The sequence below is a fragment of the Melanerpes formicivorus genome, unplaced genomic scaffold (assembly GCF_026170545.1).
Source record: "Melanerpes formicivorus ecotype bairdi unplaced genomic scaffold, bMelFor1.0.p_v2 SCAF_24, whole genome shotgun sequence".
NCBI classification, from domain to species: Eukaryota; Metazoa; Chordata; class Aves; order Piciformes; family Picidae; genus Melanerpes; species Melanerpes formicivorus.
The window spans coordinates 9,021,101-9,041,356 of NW_027142376.1; the positions used below are offsets into that span (position 1 = coordinate 9,021,101).

The following is a 20,256-nucleotide window of genomic DNA, read 5'->3' on the forward strand; positions in this document are numbered from 1 at the left end:
TCATTCAAATGATGCTTATACAGAAGCAATTGCCATGACTTTGTTTTCCACACTGGGAGAGATGTGGAAAGAAGAGGTGCAGGCTGATTGCTTCAACATACAGTGCCTTGTGAACCTGGAATTTGAGTACCTGTTAGGGAATGTGGGATCAAGAAATATGTTTGATAAGATGACAAAGAGCACTAGAATGGCTTAGTTAACCTCACTTGTCAGATATAAAGCTTAATCCTGGAACGTTTTGAATGTCAGAGGAGGAAGTCTTTCCCTACTTGTGAAATCCCTAGGGAACGAAAATGATAAACATTTTCTGGATCCCTTTTTGATGGGAAAGGAACCCTATAAAAATCAGGAGTACACTGTCCCCAAGTTCATGTTCTAAACTGCACTCTGGCTCCACCAAGCCTTGTTGCAATTTCTTAAACCTTGCCTTGTATAGGTAATAGTGCTTGTTTACCTTACATCATTGCAGTATAAAACTGAGCTTGCTAAACACTCTGCTTAGTTTTATTTGTGCTTTAGTTACCTACACACACTCAGAGTCTCTCTTCTGTGCCTTGATTTTGCTCTAAATGTATGGATAGTTCTGCTTCCTCTTGTGAACTAGTTAGGAAAAGGACTTTGTATATTATGAACTCCTATAAATAGCACCTTTAGCAGTGGACCCCCCATCTGCTGTTGTGAGGCAAATAACAATTCATAACTGAAATACAGACATTTGGTTGTAAAATAACTTGTACACAGCTTTTACATTTTGTTTGCTTTAGTGATTCAATCAAGGAATATTTTCCTTCCTACAGAGGAAAATGAAAGGAAAACTTGGAAACCCTGTGGTTACCAGGGAGCAGATAATTTTGCAGTGAGTGGGAATGCTGGTGGGAGCAGTGACTTGAAGAAAAATCATTTTACTTTCTTACTGGTGTTTCTCATTAGGAAGTGTTTACTTCATCATGAGATACTCTTAATACTGCTTCTTCTACAGCCTTGATGTTGACCCTTGGCATTGCACTTCACAGGATGAGCTATACTTTTACTGTTGCGTTGCAATCTCTCCTTTTATGCTTTTCTGATCACTGATGATGGTCAGGAAAGAGAAACATTAGGAAGAAATTAGAGCAGGATTTAAATGTGAAATAATGGCAGGCTGCAATCGGACCCCGAGTTACTGTGGTCTGTGATACCAAGTTAATTCTGTCAAAGACAATGAATCCACAAAACTCTACAACTTTCTGACCTGGAATGGGGCTTAGTGGAGGTACTAAAATAACTTTTGAGAACTGGAAGCTCTTCTGCAGGTGCAAAGAGTATTTTTCTGTGTAAATGACAGATGGTTTGGAAATTGGAAAAAGCTAATAAAATCAACCAACCTTTTGGACTTTTCTAGTTTGGGAATAAGAAGCTGGGCAAAAGAGAGGATCTGATGTCCAAAAATACCTGAAACTGTTAGCTTTACTCAGTAATTACACAAAATATTCTCCTTTTCTACAAAGCAAACATTGAACTGCACATCATACATTTATAAGCACCTAACAAATTTTCTTCAGTACTTGCCTTCTGAATGCATTTGTATTTAAATAGCCCAAAAATGCCTTTTTTGGCATTGTAGTTGATTTCCATTTCCATCTAAAAGCTCTTTGACACAGATCACAGTGAAAGGTAAAAAACAAATTGCAGATCAATGTAGAAGAGCTTGTAAAGATTAAAACTTGGCTAAGTGTAGAAGTATCATTGTACATTAGAGATTGGAAGGGAATTCAATAGAATAGAATAGAATAGACCAGGTTGGAAGACACCTTCGAGATCATTGTGTCCAACCTCTCATCCAACACCACCTAATCAACTAAACCATGCAACCAAGCACCCTATCAAGTCTCCTCCTGAACACCTCCAGTGCTGGTGACTCCACCACCTCCCCAGGCAGCCCATTCCAATGGGCAATCACTCTCTCTGTGTAGAATTTCTTCCTAACCTCCAGCCTAAACCTCCCCTGGTGCAGCGTGAGACTGTGTCCTCTTGTTCTGGTACTGGCTGCCTGGGAGAAGAGACCAACCTCTGCCTGTCTACAACCTCCCTTCAGGTAGCTGTAGAGAGCAATAAGTTCTCCCCTGAGCCTCCTCTTCTCCAGGCTAAGCAATCCCAGCTCCCTCAGTCTCTCCTCATAGGGCTTGTGTTCCAAACCCCTCACCAACTCCATTGTCCTTCTCTGGACTCGTTCCAGCAAGTCAACCTCCTTCCTAAACTGAGGGGCCCAGAACTGGACACAGGACTCGAGGTGTGGCCTAACCAGTGCAGTGTACAGGGGCAGAATGACCTCCCTGCTCCTGCTGGCCACACTGTTCCTCATGCAGGCCAGGATGCCATTGGCCCTCTTTGCTGCCTGGGCACACTGCAGGCTCATGTTCAGCCTACCATCGACCAGTACCCCCAGGTCCCTCTCTGCTGGGCCACTCTCCAGCCACTCTGACCCCAGCCTGTAGCACTGCATGGGGTTGTTGTGGCCAATGTGCAGAACCCAGCACTTGGATGTGTTAAATCTCATGCCCTTGGACTCTGCCCATCTGTCCAGCCTGTCGAGGTCCCTCTGCAGAGCCTCTCTACCCTCCAGCAGATCAACTTCTGCCCCCAGCTTGGTGCTGACCACAGATTTACTGATGATGGATGCAATGCCCTCATCCAGATCATCAATAAAGAGATCATCAAGTCCAACCCCCCTGCCAAAGCAGGATCACTTAGGGTAGTCTGCACAGGAATGCATCCAGCTGGGTTTTGAAAGTCTCCAGAGAAGGAGACTGTAGATATCCTCCTGCTTGGCAAAAAAAAAAGTTCCTTCCAGCTGGATTTAAGTGCAAGTGAGGCCATATTGATTAGCACAGGAAAATGACAAAGCTTATTTTAGAGCAGTAATTAAAGATACTTTGACATTTTAAGTAATTAGGAGCAATTTAAGCGACTGATTGTACCAACACTCTCTTGCTTTGCAAGTCTGGGAACAGAGTTCATTTGCAATTTTTTAGCCTTTTAGTCCACTCTTGGCTTCTTTGTTGATGAACTTCACAAGCTCAGAACTGCAGTTTGATATCCCAAAGGTACTTCTGCTGTGCTGTGGAACTAAAATGTCGTACATTAAGTATAACTAATGAAAGTAAAATGCATTTAGATATAATTAGGCAGATTGAAGGTACATCAGGTTTTGGTTTTCTGCAGCTGAAGAGCTGTTCTGTCATGGGGTTTAGTTTCTATGTGACCATTTTGTTTTCATGCAGCAGCTAGGAGTGAAGGGTTTGGTCTCTCTGAGCCGACTTAAGAGCGAACATTGGCACTGGCAGTAAATATTTGCAGTCTTGAGTGGAGGAAAAGCTGTGTGAGAAGTGCCTCACCTTTCAGCAGCCAAACAACAGTAACCTGGTGCTGTGAGATCTTGTTTGTTAAGAGAAGGAAGAGTTTTCAGTCTTTTGGTGTGCCAGCCTAAGGGTCCTGATCGTGCAGGGAATGTGCTGGTTTGTCGCTTAATCCCACGAGAGGAGGCTGTAGCCCCTCAGTGTGGGAAGAGTTCATCCGGCTGCTGTCTTGGCAGTTTATGAACACTAACAGGATGAGGAAATCTGTTTCCTTCCTGAAACCTTGTATCTGAGGAATATACAGACACCACTTGAGACATTTGGGGGGTTTAGTTTGTTTGTAGTATTTCAGTATTTCACTGTCCAGACAAGGATGTGAAACTGCCTATTGTGAGTTCTTACATTTTCACTGGAGATGGCACATGAAAGATGCATACTGCTGACAAACACATCTTAAGATGCATTGAAATAAAAGAATAAATATTGGACTTTGTAGCATTGCAGTTCTCTCAGCAACATTTTACTTGATGGTGCAGTAGCTCTTCTGAAAGAATTTTTTTGTTGGACTTTGGTCCCTGCCCAAGAAGGCTTCTGTAAAGAATGGAGCTGGGCAGGAGTTAATTGATGTTGCAGAGTTTAGCTGCAAATGTGAATATAAAACCACACACTGTTTGTTATCACAATGAAAGCCTGACATGGCCAGTTTTTAACCCTCAAACTGCTTTTGTGAAGTGTCCCAGAATTGGCTGGGAAGGCTGAAGGAGGGTTCTGCCTGGGTCCTAACAAGTGGAGCATCACCACTCTGGATCATGGCAGTGAAGTTTCTGGTCTTGCATGTGTTGCATTCTGAAAACACAACCCAAATCATTATGTTTTCCATGTTCTACAGCTCACAAGATGTGAAAGAAGGCAGGAAGCCAAACAGGCAACATAATGAAAACCTTCATTTTGGTTTCCTGTCAAACTCTGCTTTCTGAAACTCATGCTGTTGACTTTTGCACTTCTTGTTTTAGTGTGGATGAGCTCACAGCTTATTTGGTAGCAAGAAAATGAACCAAAAGGTTGACATTTTGCTTCATCACACTTTATCTGCTTTAGAATATGTTCCTTTTATTAGAGATCTTGTTAAGACTGAGCGCTTCCATGGGCATTAAAAAGCACCCCTGGTTCTGCTTTTGTAGTAGAAGCTCTTGACCTGTATCAGAAAGTGGGGTTTGGATAGTTTCAGGAATCCTCTTCAGTGGGAAAATGAGTGGCCAATATGTGTGCTTCTGCCACAAGGCATCTAATCCCTTGGGAAGAAATGAGCTCATCTGGAGGTTCAGACGCCAAAAAGGGAAGAATCTAGCAGCTGTGGTCTTTGAAGCCAGTGTGATAATGAATCACCAGGGCAAAGATTTATTTTTTCCCCCTCCTTGAGTTCCTATCTTTTGCTCTTCTAGTTTCTGAGCTACTGTTGCACGAGACCAAAAATCCACCAACAGATCCATTAAAGTGGGTTTTTATTTCCCTGAGGAGATTTTTATTCATGGGAAATGTGCACACTCTTGCTTGCCCTTAGAGACTGGGCCACCCTGCTGCCCCTTGCCATTAGAGATTGGGCCACCCCGCTGCCCCTTTCTGAATCATTCAGCAAGGCTGGGGGCCATTTACCAACATGCTTTGTCTGCAGAAGTGCTGGCAAAGATGTGGTGACATTTTCTGGAGGAAGCTGCATTCCCTTCTATCCCTCTTGGCCATTAGTAAGTCAGTTCACATGTGCATTATGCATGGGCTGGGTTTGCTCCTGTGCTTGCCACCAGGCTGTGTTTTGAGCAGCTTCAGCTACCTCCATCTCAACGGTCCATGGCTTTTCTTTATGCTCTTGCTGGAGCTTCCCTAAACCAGCTGAGATGCCACATATATTTTGCAGTTCTTAATGAATCATGTGCTTGTAAAAAGTTTCATTCTATTCTTACTCATATACAGAGAATGGTTTTAATTTAAACACCCCCTGGATTGTTGAGAATCACAGGAGCAGTCACCAGTATTGATCATATTTGACAGCTGCTTCAGTGAAATCTTTATTTACTCTACAGTTAGAGTGAAGAGCAACATAAATCCCACTCATGCAACATCAGAATGAATTGCCTCCTATTTTCCTATTACTTAAATCAGGAATGCATTGTCTTGGGGAGAGCAATAAAAGGAGATAGCTGACAGCCATGGTAAGACTTTCGAAAGTAAAATCAAAGGGGAAAGCGGTTTGCTTAGTAAGAAGGGAAGGCAAGATGTACCACGTGTTCTTATGTGAGAAAAGAGAGACCTCACAAAATAGGAGAAAACCTTGCAAGTAGCTTGACTTGCAGATTTAGAAACTACCCAGCAAGTTACAAAGGGCAGAATAATAGCCCATAATTATGCAGCATTTTGGTTATTAGTAACATTTTAGCCAAAGTGGTGGCTTTAGTGAATCCCCCCCCCAGTGTTATGACTGACTTCCAGAAGCAGAGGTCAACTTGTGTTGCAGCATTCCAATTTAAGGTTTTTGTAAATCAACTTTATTCTGATGTTATTTATCAAACAAACTGCACAGCTCAAATGTTCTGGTTACAGCCCAATTGAATGTTTCACTGGTTTCATGTTCCAGGCTTGGCAGACATGCAGAATAAACTTTGTACTCATTATCAGTGGGATGCTGATGTGCTGCATCAGTCCTGGCCCAAAGTAGACCCAGAGTACCTTCAACCATCAGATGTTGTGGAGATGTCTGTTCTGGTAAGAGCCTTCTCATGGATTTATAGTGGTGGCCAGCTGATATGTTACGAGCTCAGGGGCTGACAACATTTCTGCTTTTGGGGGAGAGTCCATTCCCTTCTTAGGTGGCTTAGTGGAAAGTCAGAATTTGCAGTTATCCTTGTGCTGAGTAATTAACATGGTTTCCTAAAAGACAAAAAAATGCAGCAGGTCTGCAAGGGAGACAACCTAAATGAAAGCTCAGAAGGTTTCTACAGGCTCACTCCTCAAGTTTGTCCAGGTCCCTCTGGGTAGCAGCCTGCTCTTCCACTGGCTGACTCGTGGTCAGTATGCCTTCAAGGTGTTCATTCTCAGGTATTACGATGATCTGTCGTGCGCTGCTTGCATACTGGTCGGACTCCTGCCTTTCCCACTGGTCACCAAAGAATAACCTCCAGTACAATATGCAGTCATTCTAAACTGAAATGTTTTAAATTCAATTAAATGCTTCAACTTAATCACTTTTTGTGGTTTTGGCTGATGAACAAGATGGAACCTCCAGGAGAGGTGTCATTTGGTGGTGTAAAACTACTTAGTCCGTGTGTGTAAGAGAAGCAGAAACAATGCATTTTCTCTGTATTGTATTCTGTTGGCTCCTTCGGGTACAGGGAGCAAGACTATTTTTGTTCAGCTGGGCTTTCTGAAGATGGAAGAGATTGGCTGGGTTTAGAGGAAGTCATGTTGCTGTAGATTTCCTTAATCAAAGTATCTTTGCAAATGATTTCCTCTCTTGCCAGATCTTTCAGTCAGTCCTCTGGCCCAGAATGAGAAATGCTGCTAACCCACTGTTTTTTTTCTCCTGTTTAAGACACATCCTTAGCAGAGGCCCCAGAGGGTGTATTTTTAGAGGAAATTTTCAATTGGCTTTTTTCCCCAAACCAAAGAGAGGAACTCAAGTGCCAGCTGGGGTTAATAGCAGACTTGGCCTAATACTCACCGTGGGTTTGTTGCTTTTCTTTCTTTCTTGAAGTGATAAACATCTATTTATAGCAGTTAAAAGGCCCATAGAAATCTTCACTGAGGTATAATCACTTTGCTCAAGCTTAAAATAAACCTTCCCCTTCAAGCACAGCTAGCAAACATCTGAAATTTCAGCCTCCAGCTTATGAGGAAGCCATGAATAAGAAACTGTAATTTTAGAAACTCCTTTGGAACTGTGGTTGAAGCAAACCTGTTATTAAGGAGAACTTTACCATAAAAACTTCAGCCATGCAAGGGAAACTCAGAACTCAATTTCAAGACTATACAACTCCACGTGGAAACACCAAACCGTTTCATACATCCACAGAATGGTTTGGGTTGGAAGGGACCTTAGAGATCATCTTATTCCAACCCCCCTGCCAAGACCCGGGACACCTCCCACTAGACCAGGCTGCTCAAGGTCTCATCCAACCTGGCCTTGAACACCTCCAGGGAGGGTGGGGCATCCCTGACCTCCCTGGGCAACATGTTCCAATGTCTCACCATCCTCACTGTCAAGAATTTCTTCCTAATCTCCAGTCTAAATCTGCCCTCCTCAAGCTTTCAATTCATTGCCCCTCGTCCTATCACTATGAGCCCTTGTAAAAATTCCTTCCCAGCTTTCTTGTAGGCCCCTTCAGGTACTGGAAGGCCACTATGAGGTCTCCCTGTAGTCTTCTTTTCTCCAAGCTGAACAGCTCATTTCACTGATATTTTTCTGCTGATGTTAAAATTTCCTTCTGAGGAAAAAACCAACCAACCAACCAACAAACAAACAAGCCCAAACCACACCCACACAAATAATTGTGCTTTAAACAACCATTCTGCAAATTATGTTTGTTTCTTTTCCTGGTTCCTTTTGTCAAAGCCACAGCCTTGTGTCTTTAAGAAGAGAAAAAGCAAGCCCTGTGTTCTCAGCTCTATATTGATGGAAGAACATGATGTATGCAAACATCTTCCTTCCTTCTGAGAAAGCAAGTGACTGGGAGAGCAGAGACAAGTTCCTTCTTCAGACTGGGAATAGTTCTTAAAAGTAGTTCTGAGGAGTATGTCTGGCTTTCTGCTGCCAGAGTAGGGCAACATGGAAATATGGAGGAGCAGGGAGAAATCACCATGTGAATATTTTCAAGTCCTGTGGACACTGCAGGGTTTTGTCTATCTGTAAAAATCAATTGCCCTCATGAAACCCACTCAACACAGAGTGGAACTGGTTTGTTGCAAAGGGGCTGTGTCTGTTCACAAGGCTGCACAGTCCTGCAGAGTCCCCAGGCCACAGTCCTGTTCTTCTGTAGACATCCCATTGCCTCAGGCTGCCAGGGCTTTGCCTGCTGAGACATTATGAGTTTATTTCTCTTGACACAGAATGCTTCATTATTTCCTGTCTCTGTTGGAGTTGTGTCTGTCTATGCTTAACCCAAAGCAGCAGAGGCAACCAGCTCCCTGCATCCTGGGCTGGTAACAGTCCAGACTGCTTTACAGGGCAGGCGTTCTGCATACATGTGGTACCTGTTACTGTCAATGGTATTGCAAAGTTGAATCTTCTTCATCATAACAGAAATCTGCCCTGAATGTAGTGAGTATTTGATTCTCTGAACACCATTTGAAAGAGCATTCCTCACATTTTCTAGGTGGTGCAGAACTGTTGGCTGCTGTGCTCTCAGAAATGTTGGGTTTATAAAACGAATAACATTTCTTTTTCTTGCCTTGGCATATGAGGAAGGCCTGAAAGTGCACAGATACTTACTCTCCTCCTTAATTCTCAGAAGGATTATGCATCAGTGGTAAAAGCTGAACTAAAAATGCCTCTCTGCAGCAGCCAGGAGCTTATTTTTCATTCTTTTCTGATTTCAATTTAATCCTTCGTAACTTCTCTAGTTCCCTCTAGATCCAAAATAGTCCGAAATGTCAAATGTTAAGGAACAACAACAAAAAAAGGAACAGCTTCCTTCCTCATCAGGAGAAAGGACCCAAGCCTCATCCATTTCTCCTCTTGCAGTTTGCTGTGGTTTTTCAGAGAAACAGGGCTGCTGCACCCAAGGGTCTTGTGCTGGCACCTTTGCCTGGAGCTGCTGAGAATTCTGCTGGTCTAGTGAGATCCAGAGAGAAAGACTGAGGTGTGGCAGAAGCTCTGTAGTCTCTGCCCATGACCTGCTCTTACTGAATGGCAGAAAGGATTTACAGGAGCATTTTGTAAATTAAGGTGATTTCTTCTTAAGGCCTCACTGAGCTTTATTTTTGTGAGTTCTGTCCCTCTGATGAAAAACTAGTATGGAAGTGTGGTGAGTTGAATTTTCCCCCCCAGCATTAACTTGGCCAGACCAACTCAGTTACAAGCAAATGAATCTGTATTTACAAGCATTAGCTATACTCTACAAAGGAATGCAATGAATATGTACCAAATATAGAGTATTTACAATATTATATAGATATTTATAATTAGCAAACTACACGAACCACCACCCCCCCCGCTCTAGATATTTCTCCAGTGAATTTGTTTACAATAATCTTTTGTTTTCCTTTTTACACCCAAGAGTGATTTAGTTATATTTTTCTACTTTTCTGCTTGAAATCTGTAACTAAATTTTAAAGGCATAGCCTAAAACCACCACAGGAAGGTCCTCTGATTGTAGTAAATCTTGCATTTGAATCTCTGTCACGAGTCACTTAGCTGTAAAGAACCCAAACTGCAGCCTAGGAGAGTGCACAAGCCAGGATTCCCACCTGCCAGACCATGATGTTCACTCCATCACATTGCATACTCACATGCTGCTTGCTTCTTCAAAACTAATACTTCCTGTAGCCACTTCTTCAATTTTCCTTCAGTACCCTGAGGCAAGAGTTTCATGCTCCTGTTTTATGGTAGATGGGCAGGAGGTATGGAGAATGTTATCCTCTACTTAGGAAGTTTAGTGTTGGAGAAAAGAGAGCTAGCTTCACTTCCCCCCCCTCCTTGTGTAACAATGGTTTGGATTCAGGAAATTAAATTACATAAATCAGTCTGGTAACTGCTGTTTGTTCTTATTTTCATCTCTCTCAGATTAATAACAAAGCTTGTGGCAAGGTTCCTGTGCCTCAGCAAGCAGCTCGCAACTGTGACGAAGTCCACGAGCTTGTTCTGCAGAGTGAGCTTGGAGCCAAGCACCTCCAGGGCCGCATCATCAAAAAGGCCTTTCTGTCACCACGCACTGCCCTCATTAACTTCTTGGTGCAGGAATAGCAAAGCCTCTGCTGGGCTCTGGAAGGGAGTTGGAACCTTTCAAGATGAAACCAAGTCAAAAATGCCAGATATGGCTATTTAAATCTGATGTTATTAAATCAAGTTGCTGCTACATCATCGTTTTGACCCGGAGAAATGTACTGAATTAAAGTTTCGGTAAGGTGCTGTTTGTCCCTGGGAGAATGAGAAGGAAGAGCTAAATGATTGGAGCAGAATGTAAACGATGTAGTGGGGGATTCAGTGTCAGCTTTGGGAATATATCCTCTTGGAAAGCTGGCTTGGCTAAATGCAGAGGCATAAATATGCTTCCAGGAGTAAACAACTGTCCTGAGTCTGTGCTACACTAGATGTTAGGTGCCAGCTGTGTTCCCTGTGCCTTGTGTTTGGGTACCCTACCATTAACTAATATCTTCAGGTGTAAGAGAATGTTGCTGCAAAGTGTTGATGTAAAAAACTTCCTTAGCACTGGCCTTGGGCGGAGCAGGTAGCCAGAATGAGATGGTTTCACAGTATCACAGTATAACTAAGGTTAGAAGAGACCTCCAGGATCATCGAGTCCAACCTATAAACACAGACCCCATGACTAGACCATGGCACCAAGTGCCACGTCCAATCCCCTCTTGAACACCTCCAGGGATGGTGACTCAACCACTTCCCTGGGCAGCACATTCCAATTGGGAATGACTCGCTTGGTGAAGAATTTTCTCCTCACCTCAAGTCTAAACCTCCCCTGGAGCAGCTTGAGACTGTGTCCCCTTGTTCTGGTGCTGGTTGCCTGGGAGAAGAGACCAACCCCTTCCTGGCTACAACCACCTTTCAGGTAGTTGTAGAGGGCAATGAGGTCACCCCTGAGCCTCCTCTTCTCCAGGCTAAACAATCCCAGCTCCATTTCACAGATTTCAGAGCCCAGCTAAGGAAAAGATCAGATTATTCAGCCAAGCCCTGCCTTAGCCAGGATCCTCCTTCCTTGATGGCATATTTGTGTTGGCTCATACATGAAAGGCTCAACTTCAGCAGAACAGAGTTGGAAGTACTTCCTACAGGTGAGCTATCTTGGAGTCTTTCATGGGCCTCAAGGAAGGGGTGAGTTGGCTGCTAGAAACGCAGCAGTGGGGAAGGCAGGCAGTGTGATTTTAGTAGAACTTGAAATGTGTTTCTTTTTCAAATGAGTGGTTCACTGAGTGGAAATAGACATCATGTTTCTAGAAATCAGTCAGACTGATCAAACACAAAGCCATTCTAATTTCAACCAGTTTATTTGTACATCCACATGGAAATGTTTATTGTTTTTAGCAAATGCTTGAAACAAGGTTTCCAAAGGGACAGTTCCAGGGCTCGTTGTGTAAGGCTGTCTTGTCTATAACAGACAGTAAGCTAAGCAGCCCAATAAGGCAGCCTCTTAGGGACCATTTTGACAGTTGTGAAGTCAGCAATAACAACCAGCTTGGTGAACACAAAGGTAAGTCTCTGTTAATCCTCCAGCCCAGCAGCCATCCAGGCTATAAAACCACCTAAAATCTCCGACAGAAGACTAAATAAGTTCAGCAGATCCTAAGCAACTCAGCTCAAGACATTTCATGTTGCAGTGTGAGCACCAGCTAAGCAATCCTGGCATTCCTTTGAGAGGTTATGCATTTTTGGTACCAGAGATCCAGCTATCAACACAAATGCCAGGCTCAGCCAGCAGATTTGGTTCTGCACATCTCCACTTCTGCAACAAAACTCTTCTGATTTCTGCTTCCTCCTGGACCACACTTGTGCACATTTTCTCCCCAGCAGTCCTTTGACACAAGAATGACTAAGAAATGGAATATTTACAGTGAAGATACGCTCTGTGCAGTTTTAAGAGTCCAGAAATCTCAGCCACAAAGGAATGCATTGAGAGATTCAAACACAGGCCTTTAGTTGGAGTTAAAATAATTTGAATTCCAGTGTCTGCCTGACATATATGTTGTTATAAATTCATGAAACTCCCATTCAGCAGCCCCTAGCAGGACTGTGAAAGAGGTCCTTTAAAGTCACATCTGTAGCACAGCACAGTTCTGTGCTTCTATGTTTTTGGTCTGTATAAAAGCTCAACACACCCTGTGAAACCATTTCAGCAGAGTTGTTTTTCTGTGGGGGAAAGGTGATCTGTTTGGTGTAAATATAAAAGCTTTTAAAAATGACAGGAGAGAAGAAAGATGTTGGAGGCCTGGCTGCCCCATGCTGCCTTCCAACAGATGCTGCAGGCAGTGCAGAATTGGGAGCAGGCAGTGCAGAGCTGGGAGCAGGCAGTGCAGAGCTGGGAGCAGCCCAGGGTTTCTTGCTGTCAGTGCCACTAGGTGTTTGCTGGAGGAACCCAGCTGTAGGCATCACTTGGTGGTTCAGGCTGTACAGGGGAGAAATGCCTGAATTTTCTCTGCTTTAGCAATACTTAATGCAGCTTCCAGAGAGGGCAGTTGCTTTCTGTGTATTTACCAGGCAGGAAGTGCATAGGCTGGTTTTGCTGGATGCTTTTCCCTCTGCTTCGTTCCTTCGGTGCCCTCCTATTAGGATCTAAGCTGATTTTGTGCCAAAAGACTGTGCTGTAAGAGAAGTGTTGAACGTGAAGCAGATCTATTGCCAGAGCCCAAGTGGTGGGTACACTTCTTAGCCCACTGATTTCTATCAGTCCAGGTAATTTGTGCTTTTGACTCAAAAAAATGTTCCTGAGCTACAGCTGTTTGGGGTTTTGATGGCAGTGGGGTTTATGTCTTGAAGCAGAAGCACAAAGCTGATTGCAGTAGATCAGAGCAGTTTTTAGCATGTCCAAAGCATAGCAGGAGGAGAACAGGAGCATAATGTGTGTGCAGGAGGGGCCAGGATCAGCACTCTCATCTGCAGCCCAGATGACAGAAGAGATCTTGCCTGCCATGCAGAGGAAAGGTGGGATTTTTTTCCCTTTCCTGCTAAAGTGACTTTCCGGTACCACAAAGCATTTGCCGATCCCTGCCCCTGCCTGTTCCAGGAGCCTGGGTCACACACAACCTCCCTGTCTTGTGCTTATCTCGCTCAAGCAAAGCCTTGGATTGGGCAAGTTCAGGTCTGGATTTAGCCCTGGAGAGTTGCAAACTACCATCACCTTCCATACAATGTGAGCTGTAGTTTATGTGTGGTGAGAGCCTGAGCAAGCCTCCCATTGTTTCTGAGGTGTTGGTGTTTCTGGGTGGTGTTTTTTGATGCTGCAGGGAGGAGGCCTGATGGCTTTTGTTCTGCCTGCCAACCTTTAGCCATGAGAGACTGGAAACTCAGGCAAAGTCAAGTGGATGCTTGTGTTTGTTATCAGGTGAACATGGCCCCAACTTTTGACAGAGTGATGGGAACCACATCAAAATTACCCCAACTATAGAACACCCAGCACATCTGCTGGGGTGCTCACCTGCAGTTTGCGGTCTGCTTCAGGCTGCCAAAATGGGAAAAGCTCACATATGAGCTGGACACTCACATTCTGCTTGGGTTTGTGACACTCAGCATGGGGCATGTGGGCCATAAGAAATTATTTTGTTTGAAGATCCTGCTCCTCTCCAGTATCACTCTAAGCAGAGCACAGACACTAACAGGAACAGAAGATCAAACCTTTGTGCTTGCTAGACAGGAGCACACGTTCTGGGCTGGTTGCAAGGGGGAGGCTCATGCTCACATCTCAGACTTTCAGCTTCCTTATCTGCCACTAGTTTTTCACACATGCTAAACCTGAGCACAAACAGTCCAAGATTCATAGAATTGTCAGGGTTGGGAGGGACCTCAAGGATCATCTAGTTCTAATACACCTGCCAGCACCTCACACTGGATCAGGTTGCTCAAAGCCACATCCAACCTGGCCTTCAAAACCTCCAGGGATGAGGCTTCTACCACCTCCCTGGGCAACCTGTTCCAGTGTCTCACCACCCTCATGGGGAAGAACTTCTTCCTAACATCCAATCTGAATCTACCCATTTCTAGTTTAGCTCCATTCCCCCCAGTCCTATCACTACCTTACACCCTAAAAAGTCCCTCCCCAGCTTTCTTGTACCCCCCTTCTGATACTGAAAGGCCACAATAAGGTCTCCTTGGAACTTTCCAGACTGAACAACTCCAACTCTCTCAGTCTGTCCTCATAGGAGAGATGTTCCAGCCCTCTGATCATCCTCGTGTCCCTTCTTGGGACACACTCCAGCATGTCCCTATCTTTCTTGGAGCTCCAGAACTGGATGCAGTACTCCAGGTGGGGTCTCACCAGAGCGGAATAGAAGGGGAGAATCACTTCCCTTGTCCTGCTGGTTATGCTTCTCTTGATGCAACCCAGAATGTGATTGGCTTCCTGGACTGCAAGTGCACACTGGTGGCTCATGTTGAGCTTCTCCTCCACCAGCACCCCCCAAGTCCTTTTCTTCAGGTATGCTTTCAAGTCCAGTCACTGCTCTATATTGATGCTTGGGATTGCCCTGACCCAGATGCAGGATTCTCCCAGTCCACTCATCAGAGGAGATGCAACAGCTGCCAAGCAAGGGAAGCTGCTCTCCAGTAGCTGCTTGGTGCCAAGTGAAATACACCTCGTCCTAGGAGCTGTAGGTGATCCAATGCACTGACGAGGAACAGCAAACAGAACTAGCAGAGAAAAGAGAGTACCTTGATAAAGAAGCAGGGCCCATTGCTGGCAGTGGCAGCCTGGGTTTGTTTCTGATGAGCACAAAGAGAACTGGCATAGCAGGAAATTTTCTGCTACAAAAGGAAATTGATTGTCTTTAAATACACAGCAGTGTAATTAGCAAATCATGCTAATTGCAGCCAAGCAGAAACACAAGTGTGCAGTGCTGCACTGTGCTGGCTAGGCCAAGAAAGCACTATGAAAAAAAACCTGGAGAAGCTTTCAGAAGTGAATATTTTCCTTCAGTACGTCTCCATCCCTGGAGATCCATGTGGCTGGATGAAATAACCAGGGTGCAATAAAAATATATACTTCCCAATTTTCCCATGTGAAAGAGCACTTAAAAACATCTGCTAGTCAGAGAGCTTCTCCTAGGACAGCACGGAAGAGCAGGGTGGATGCACTGACTGCATCTGGCAAGCCCACTCCAGTCCCCCAAGCCACGTGAAGCCGATGATGGATGAAGGCAGGATGTCGGCTGACCTGCCGAGGGCTCCCAGCCCAGCATTGCTAAAGGCCAGGCGTGTTGCTTACACAGGTCATGGTGCTGTTTGTGTTAATGCACTGATAAAGAGGCAGGGAAGTGGAGCTGAAAAGTCTCCAGCTGAGTTCTTGTCCTCATAAAAGGCCCTTTTTAGTAAAAAATGGAGAAAACAGAAACTATTCCATGTTCTTCTGAGCCAGGACTAAGAAATCCACCAGAGCTGCCTGTGTTACTTTGGTGCAATCCTGCAGTCATCTAAAGAAAGAGTTTGGCCTTGTGCAGTGCCAGTGAAGGGAGATGGGATCTCCACCACTGCTGATGGCACCTGCAGAAACTGAAGTGGGAAAGGTGAAAGATGTTCACTGACCCACAGCAGCAGCCAAATGCCACCTGGCTCCAGCCTTCCTCTGGGAGGCCAAACTGCTGCAGCTTGGGCATCAGCAGCCTTTTCTCCTTTCCTGGGATCCTGCTTGGGATCTTGGTGATTCTGCTCACCTGTCTGCAGGACCCACAGCATAGAATCATAGTCTGCCACTCCAGAAAGGCAGCTTAAAGCTGAACCAGCACTGCCCTGGCTCTTCTGTGCCCTTGGTCTTAATGAAGTGACTGAGTTTAATTCCCTGTATTGTATTAGTCAGGACTCGCTTCTACCCTGCCTCTGGGAGCTGGGAATGCCCAAACCCAGGCTGCATGGAGGGCAGACAGCCTGCTTGTTGAAATGCACAGGCAGAGCAGACAGCAGGCAGGGTGAGCATGCATTTCCTGGATTAGGAATGACATCTCCCAACTCTGCCCTGCCACCTTCCCACAAACTTTCTGGAAGGCAGAGGCTGAAGTTTGAGCTCCCCACCACCACAGCATCCCACACAGCAACCTGTCCCCCAGCTTGAGAAGTTTTCCTAACCACAGCTGCCCTAGGGCTTACTTCATTCCTGCCTCTACTGTCCACCTTCCCTCCCTCTCCACCAAGTGGATGGTCCCTCTTGCTGACCCTCCAGCCCTGTGCATCCTCCTCCTGACTGCAGGCACCAGCTGGTGGAGAGAAATTGCACATTTGTTGAAAAAAAATCTATAAAAGTGTGCAGTTACCAGCTGAGAGTTCAGGGATGCTGTGCCACTACTGAGAGATGTGTTACTCCTGCAAGAGTAGGGAATCCTGTCTTATGCATTTGCTTTGTTGATATTCTAGCACTGAGCCTTTGTTACCTTCCTGCTGAAACATGCCAGAGTGCTGCAGAGCAGCATGCATAATCTGGGCTTCTGTGGAAAATGACAGTCACAGAATGGTGGGGGTTGGAAGGGACCTCTGAGGATCATTTAGTCCAAGCCCAGGATTGCATCAAGGTAGGTTTTGAATCTCTCCAGAGGGAGAATGACTTATCTGTCCCTTAGCTGGGGCCTTGGGCACCAGGAATTGGACCTAGCAATGCCCACAAAGAGTGATGTGCTGCTAGCTGCTGATTCCCCATGTTCATTTGGCTGCAAACAGGTAGCAGGAGTTTGTGGGAGCTGCTACTGGAGAAGGAACTAGCTGTAAATTGTCACCCAGGCACTTCTTAATCATCTTTTTTCCATAAAGTATACAGTCCCTTACTGCTGGGCTTGAAAACCTGAGGGTGTTTTCCCTCAGACAGAAAAAGGATTGAGGGGGATGCATGAGACCTGTGTGGTAGATTTCTATGTTATTTTCTCCACCTCTCTTCACTGTGAGCCTGGAGCTAAATGTGGCAGCCAGAAACAAAGGCAGATGGTGCCCTCCCTGCTCTCCCAGTCAGGCAGTGCTTTGCCCCAACTTGCCATCAGCCCTGGCACCTCACAGGCTCTGGAGAGCTGTGCCACTCTGGTGATGCGCCTGACACTCCCAGGCCAGAGCTGGGGAACCCTGTTTGGGGCTGCTTCTCTGCAAGTTGCTGCCTTCCTCCACTGCGACTGCCACGTGGAGCAGGGCTGGGTTACAAGCTGTCAGCATTATTTTGCATGAGTAACTCGGGGTGTAAGCTTGCCCACAGGAATAAAAACATTAAATGTGGGCCTTTATTATTCAAGGGATAGGGTTTAGAAAAGTTCATTAAAATTGCCACATAGATTTTGGTCCTCAGCTATAACAGCAATTGTGGACCTATTAATTTCTTAATAGGCATGGGCTGTAAAACTCACAGGAACTATAAAGATGTGGGACCATATCTAATCACAGCAGAAGGGTCTGCAAGTTAGTGTAGTGTTTACATCTGCAGTCTCATAGAAAGTTCAAGTTAATCATCTGCTGGCTTGGGAATACCCTCAGCCCAAGTCTCACAGGAAGAATAAATCCGAGCACCAACATCAAAGGTATTTCTCTGCTTAACACTTGCTGAAAGTGCCGTGAATTAAACACCCAAATGCCTCTGAGTTGCTTGGCTGCCACCCCCTCTGACGGTGCTTGCCATCAAAGGGGCTGCTCATGCATGTGGAGCTTGGAAGGAGGCCAAGCTGAGCACGACAGCTCCCTATCCAAAGGGCTTCAGCAGCCTTTTCTGTGTCGTCTGTGCAAGCATTGTTCTGCAGACAGCTGATGTCTTTGGCATAGGAAGGAAATGTTCTTTACAGAGCTGGTGAAAGCAGCATCCAGAGTGACTGTTTGGAAAGAAGGTTCCTTGTGACCCCCCAGCCCCAAGGTGGTGAGCTCCTGTGGGTCCCACGGTAGAACGACTTACAGACGTGAGATTAAAAAGTAATGGCTGAAAAGATGTGGGTGAGCCTTAAAAAAAGTCAGAATAGACCCTTGGCGAAGTTACAGACGCTTCCTTGGGCTGCTTGTTGGAGGCTGAAAACAGAGAGGTGTATTTCCACATGCTTCTTTTCCATCAATGGGTTTGCATTTCCTAGAGCTCTGAAGAGCCTCACCTCAAAAGAGTTGGAGCTGAAACCCAGCAGCCTCCTCCTGAGGCTGATACTCCGGATTGTAGTGTGCCTTCTCTTGATTAGCTTGCTTTACTAATGCTCTGCTAGCTCGGAATTAGGAATGAACTTCCAAAGGGTGCCAGTTTAGGAAAGAAACCCAAGTCGTTTTGGGATTCAGAAGAGGTCAGTGTGCGGAGCCTCCTAGAGCACGGCTTTTCCAAGTTTCCCAAATAATTGCTTCGTGAGAGTATTAGGAGCGTTATGCCAAGCTGGAATAACACAAAACCAGACAGATGTGACAGCAGTGACTGCTGCCGGCAGGGACGGGAACGGAGGGGGAAAGCTGAGGGACCGTTGCTCCTGCCTAGTGAAAGGGATTGAAGAGCCGCGTAGCTGTGGTGCTGCGGGACGTGTTTCAGCGGTGACCTGGCACTGTTGGGTTGGGCTCGACGACCTCAAAGGTCTTCTCCAACCCAAGTGACTCTACAATGACTCATCCGGTTCCCCTCGCCGGCCCGCGCGGGCTGTCCCGAGCGTGACGTCACTGGCCCGCGCGTGATGCTCCCCTCGGCCCCGCCCCCGCCCCGGGTACGCCCCCGCGGGCCGGGCGCGGCGCAGCCAGGCGGCGCGGCGGGACGGAGCGGGCACTGCCCGGCGGGAAGGAGCCGCGGCGGTGGGAGCAGCGGAGCGGGAGGAAGGCAGGGGCTCGCCCCACTGAAGCCAGGCGCCATGGATAAGTACGATGATCTGGGCTTGGAAGCCAGCAAGTTCATTGAAGACCTCAACATGTACGAGGCCTCCAAGGACGGACTCTTTCGGGTGGACAAAGGTGCCGGCAACAACCCCGAGTTTGAGGAGACCAGGAGGGTCTTCGCCACTAAGATGGCCAAGATCCACCTTCAGCAGCAGCAGCAACAGGAGGAGATGCTCATGGCCGCCCTGAATGGAGGGGCTGCCTTCAGTGCCCCCCGGCCCAGCCCTGCCAAGCCGCCCCCAGCCTCCCTAGCCTCCAGGCCGTACGAAGGGGAGCGTGGCTTTGGAGAGAGCGGGACGCGTGCTGAAGCCCCGGTGAGCCAAGCCAGGTGCCAGAGCTGGGATTCAGAGCCAGACAGGATCCGCAGGGCTGGGTCCTCACGCGGGGAACAGCAGGCTAGGAGCACCGGTGACCCCCAGGCCTGCCACGGTGGGCAGGAGAATGGCAGTGAAGGCAGGAGGAGTGGTCGTGACCCTGTACCGGCTGGACAGAGGTCCTCGTCCTTCTCGCACGCCCGGACCCCCCCGGCACCCTCAGCGGGATCAGAGAAGGGGACGCTGGGGACTCAGCAAAGGTCTTCCTCCTTCTCGGCTCCCTCGGTGCAGCCTGCCTGTGGCGTTTCAGGCCCCACTGAGCCCTGCAGGCCCAGGGCTGAAGGAGAGGGCAACCAGATGTGGTACCAGGGCGTCCCACCGTCCTTCAACACCGGCTCCAAGCCCACAGCCCCGAGCGTGGACTACCAGCACACCACTGCCTATCCCAGCCCTGCCAGCCACTTCGTGGCCCATGGTCAAAGCCACCGACCCAACGGCCCCGAGTCGGGCTCCTCACACCCGGCTTCGCGTGGGCTGACGGCCCCAGATCCTCCACAGCCGCTTTACCAGGAAGGTGTGAGCGGCCCGTGGTCGGATGCCAGACACCCCGAGAGCTCCAGCACAGCAAAGGTGAAGCTGCCCTGCCAGACCCTTCTTCCACAGCCTGAGCAGGGGCCATCAGCAGCCGAGCTGAAGCTGGAGGCGCTGACCCAGCGCCTGGAGCAGGAGATGGATGCTCGGCCAAAGGCCGATTACTTCGGTAAGGATACAGCCTGCCGGCGTGCAAAGGGTTTGTTGTGAAGTGTCACTGCAGTGTTGTCACCTGCAGGGTTGCATTCACCTCTCCGTATGCCTTCTTGGCTGTGCTTTTTCAGTAGCTTTGAAGTTT

The 20,256-nt window shown here is 46.8% G+C and overlaps 2 protein-coding genes across 6 annotated transcripts in view; both read left to right on the forward strand.

The window, feature by feature from the left end:
* The window catches only part of LARS2 (leucyl-tRNA synthetase 2, mitochondrial), an 85,879-nt gene that overhangs the window by 57,649 nt on the left and 7,974 nt on the right, over positions 1 to 20,256 (forward strand). For 3 of the 5 annotated variants that reach the window (XM_068152827.1, XM_068152824.1, XM_068152826.1), the window contains 2 exons: positions 5,965 to 6,092; positions 10,108 to 10,609. In XM_068152827.1, the coding sequence (XP_068008928.1) occupies positions 5,965 to 6,092; positions 10,108 to 10,287 (308 nt within the window). In that variant the 3' untranslated portion in view covers positions 10,288 to 10,609. Of the gene's footprint in view, positions 1 to 5,964; positions 6,093 to 10,107; positions 10,610 to 11,769; positions 12,472 to 20,256 lie in introns of those variants that run through there. The other 2 variants (XR_010989054.1, XR_010989055.1) reach the window with 2 other exon arrangements.
* Positions 18,935 to 20,256, forward strand: part of LIMD1 (LIM domain containing 1) — a 35,318-nt gene continuing 33,996 nt past the window's right edge. The window contains exon 1 of the mRNA XM_068152828.1: positions 18,935 to 20,127. Within this exon, the coding sequence (XP_068008929.1) occupies positions 19,029 to 20,127 (1,099 nt within the window). The 5' untranslated portion in view covers positions 18,935 to 19,028. The remainder of the gene's footprint in view (positions 20,128 to 20,256) is intronic.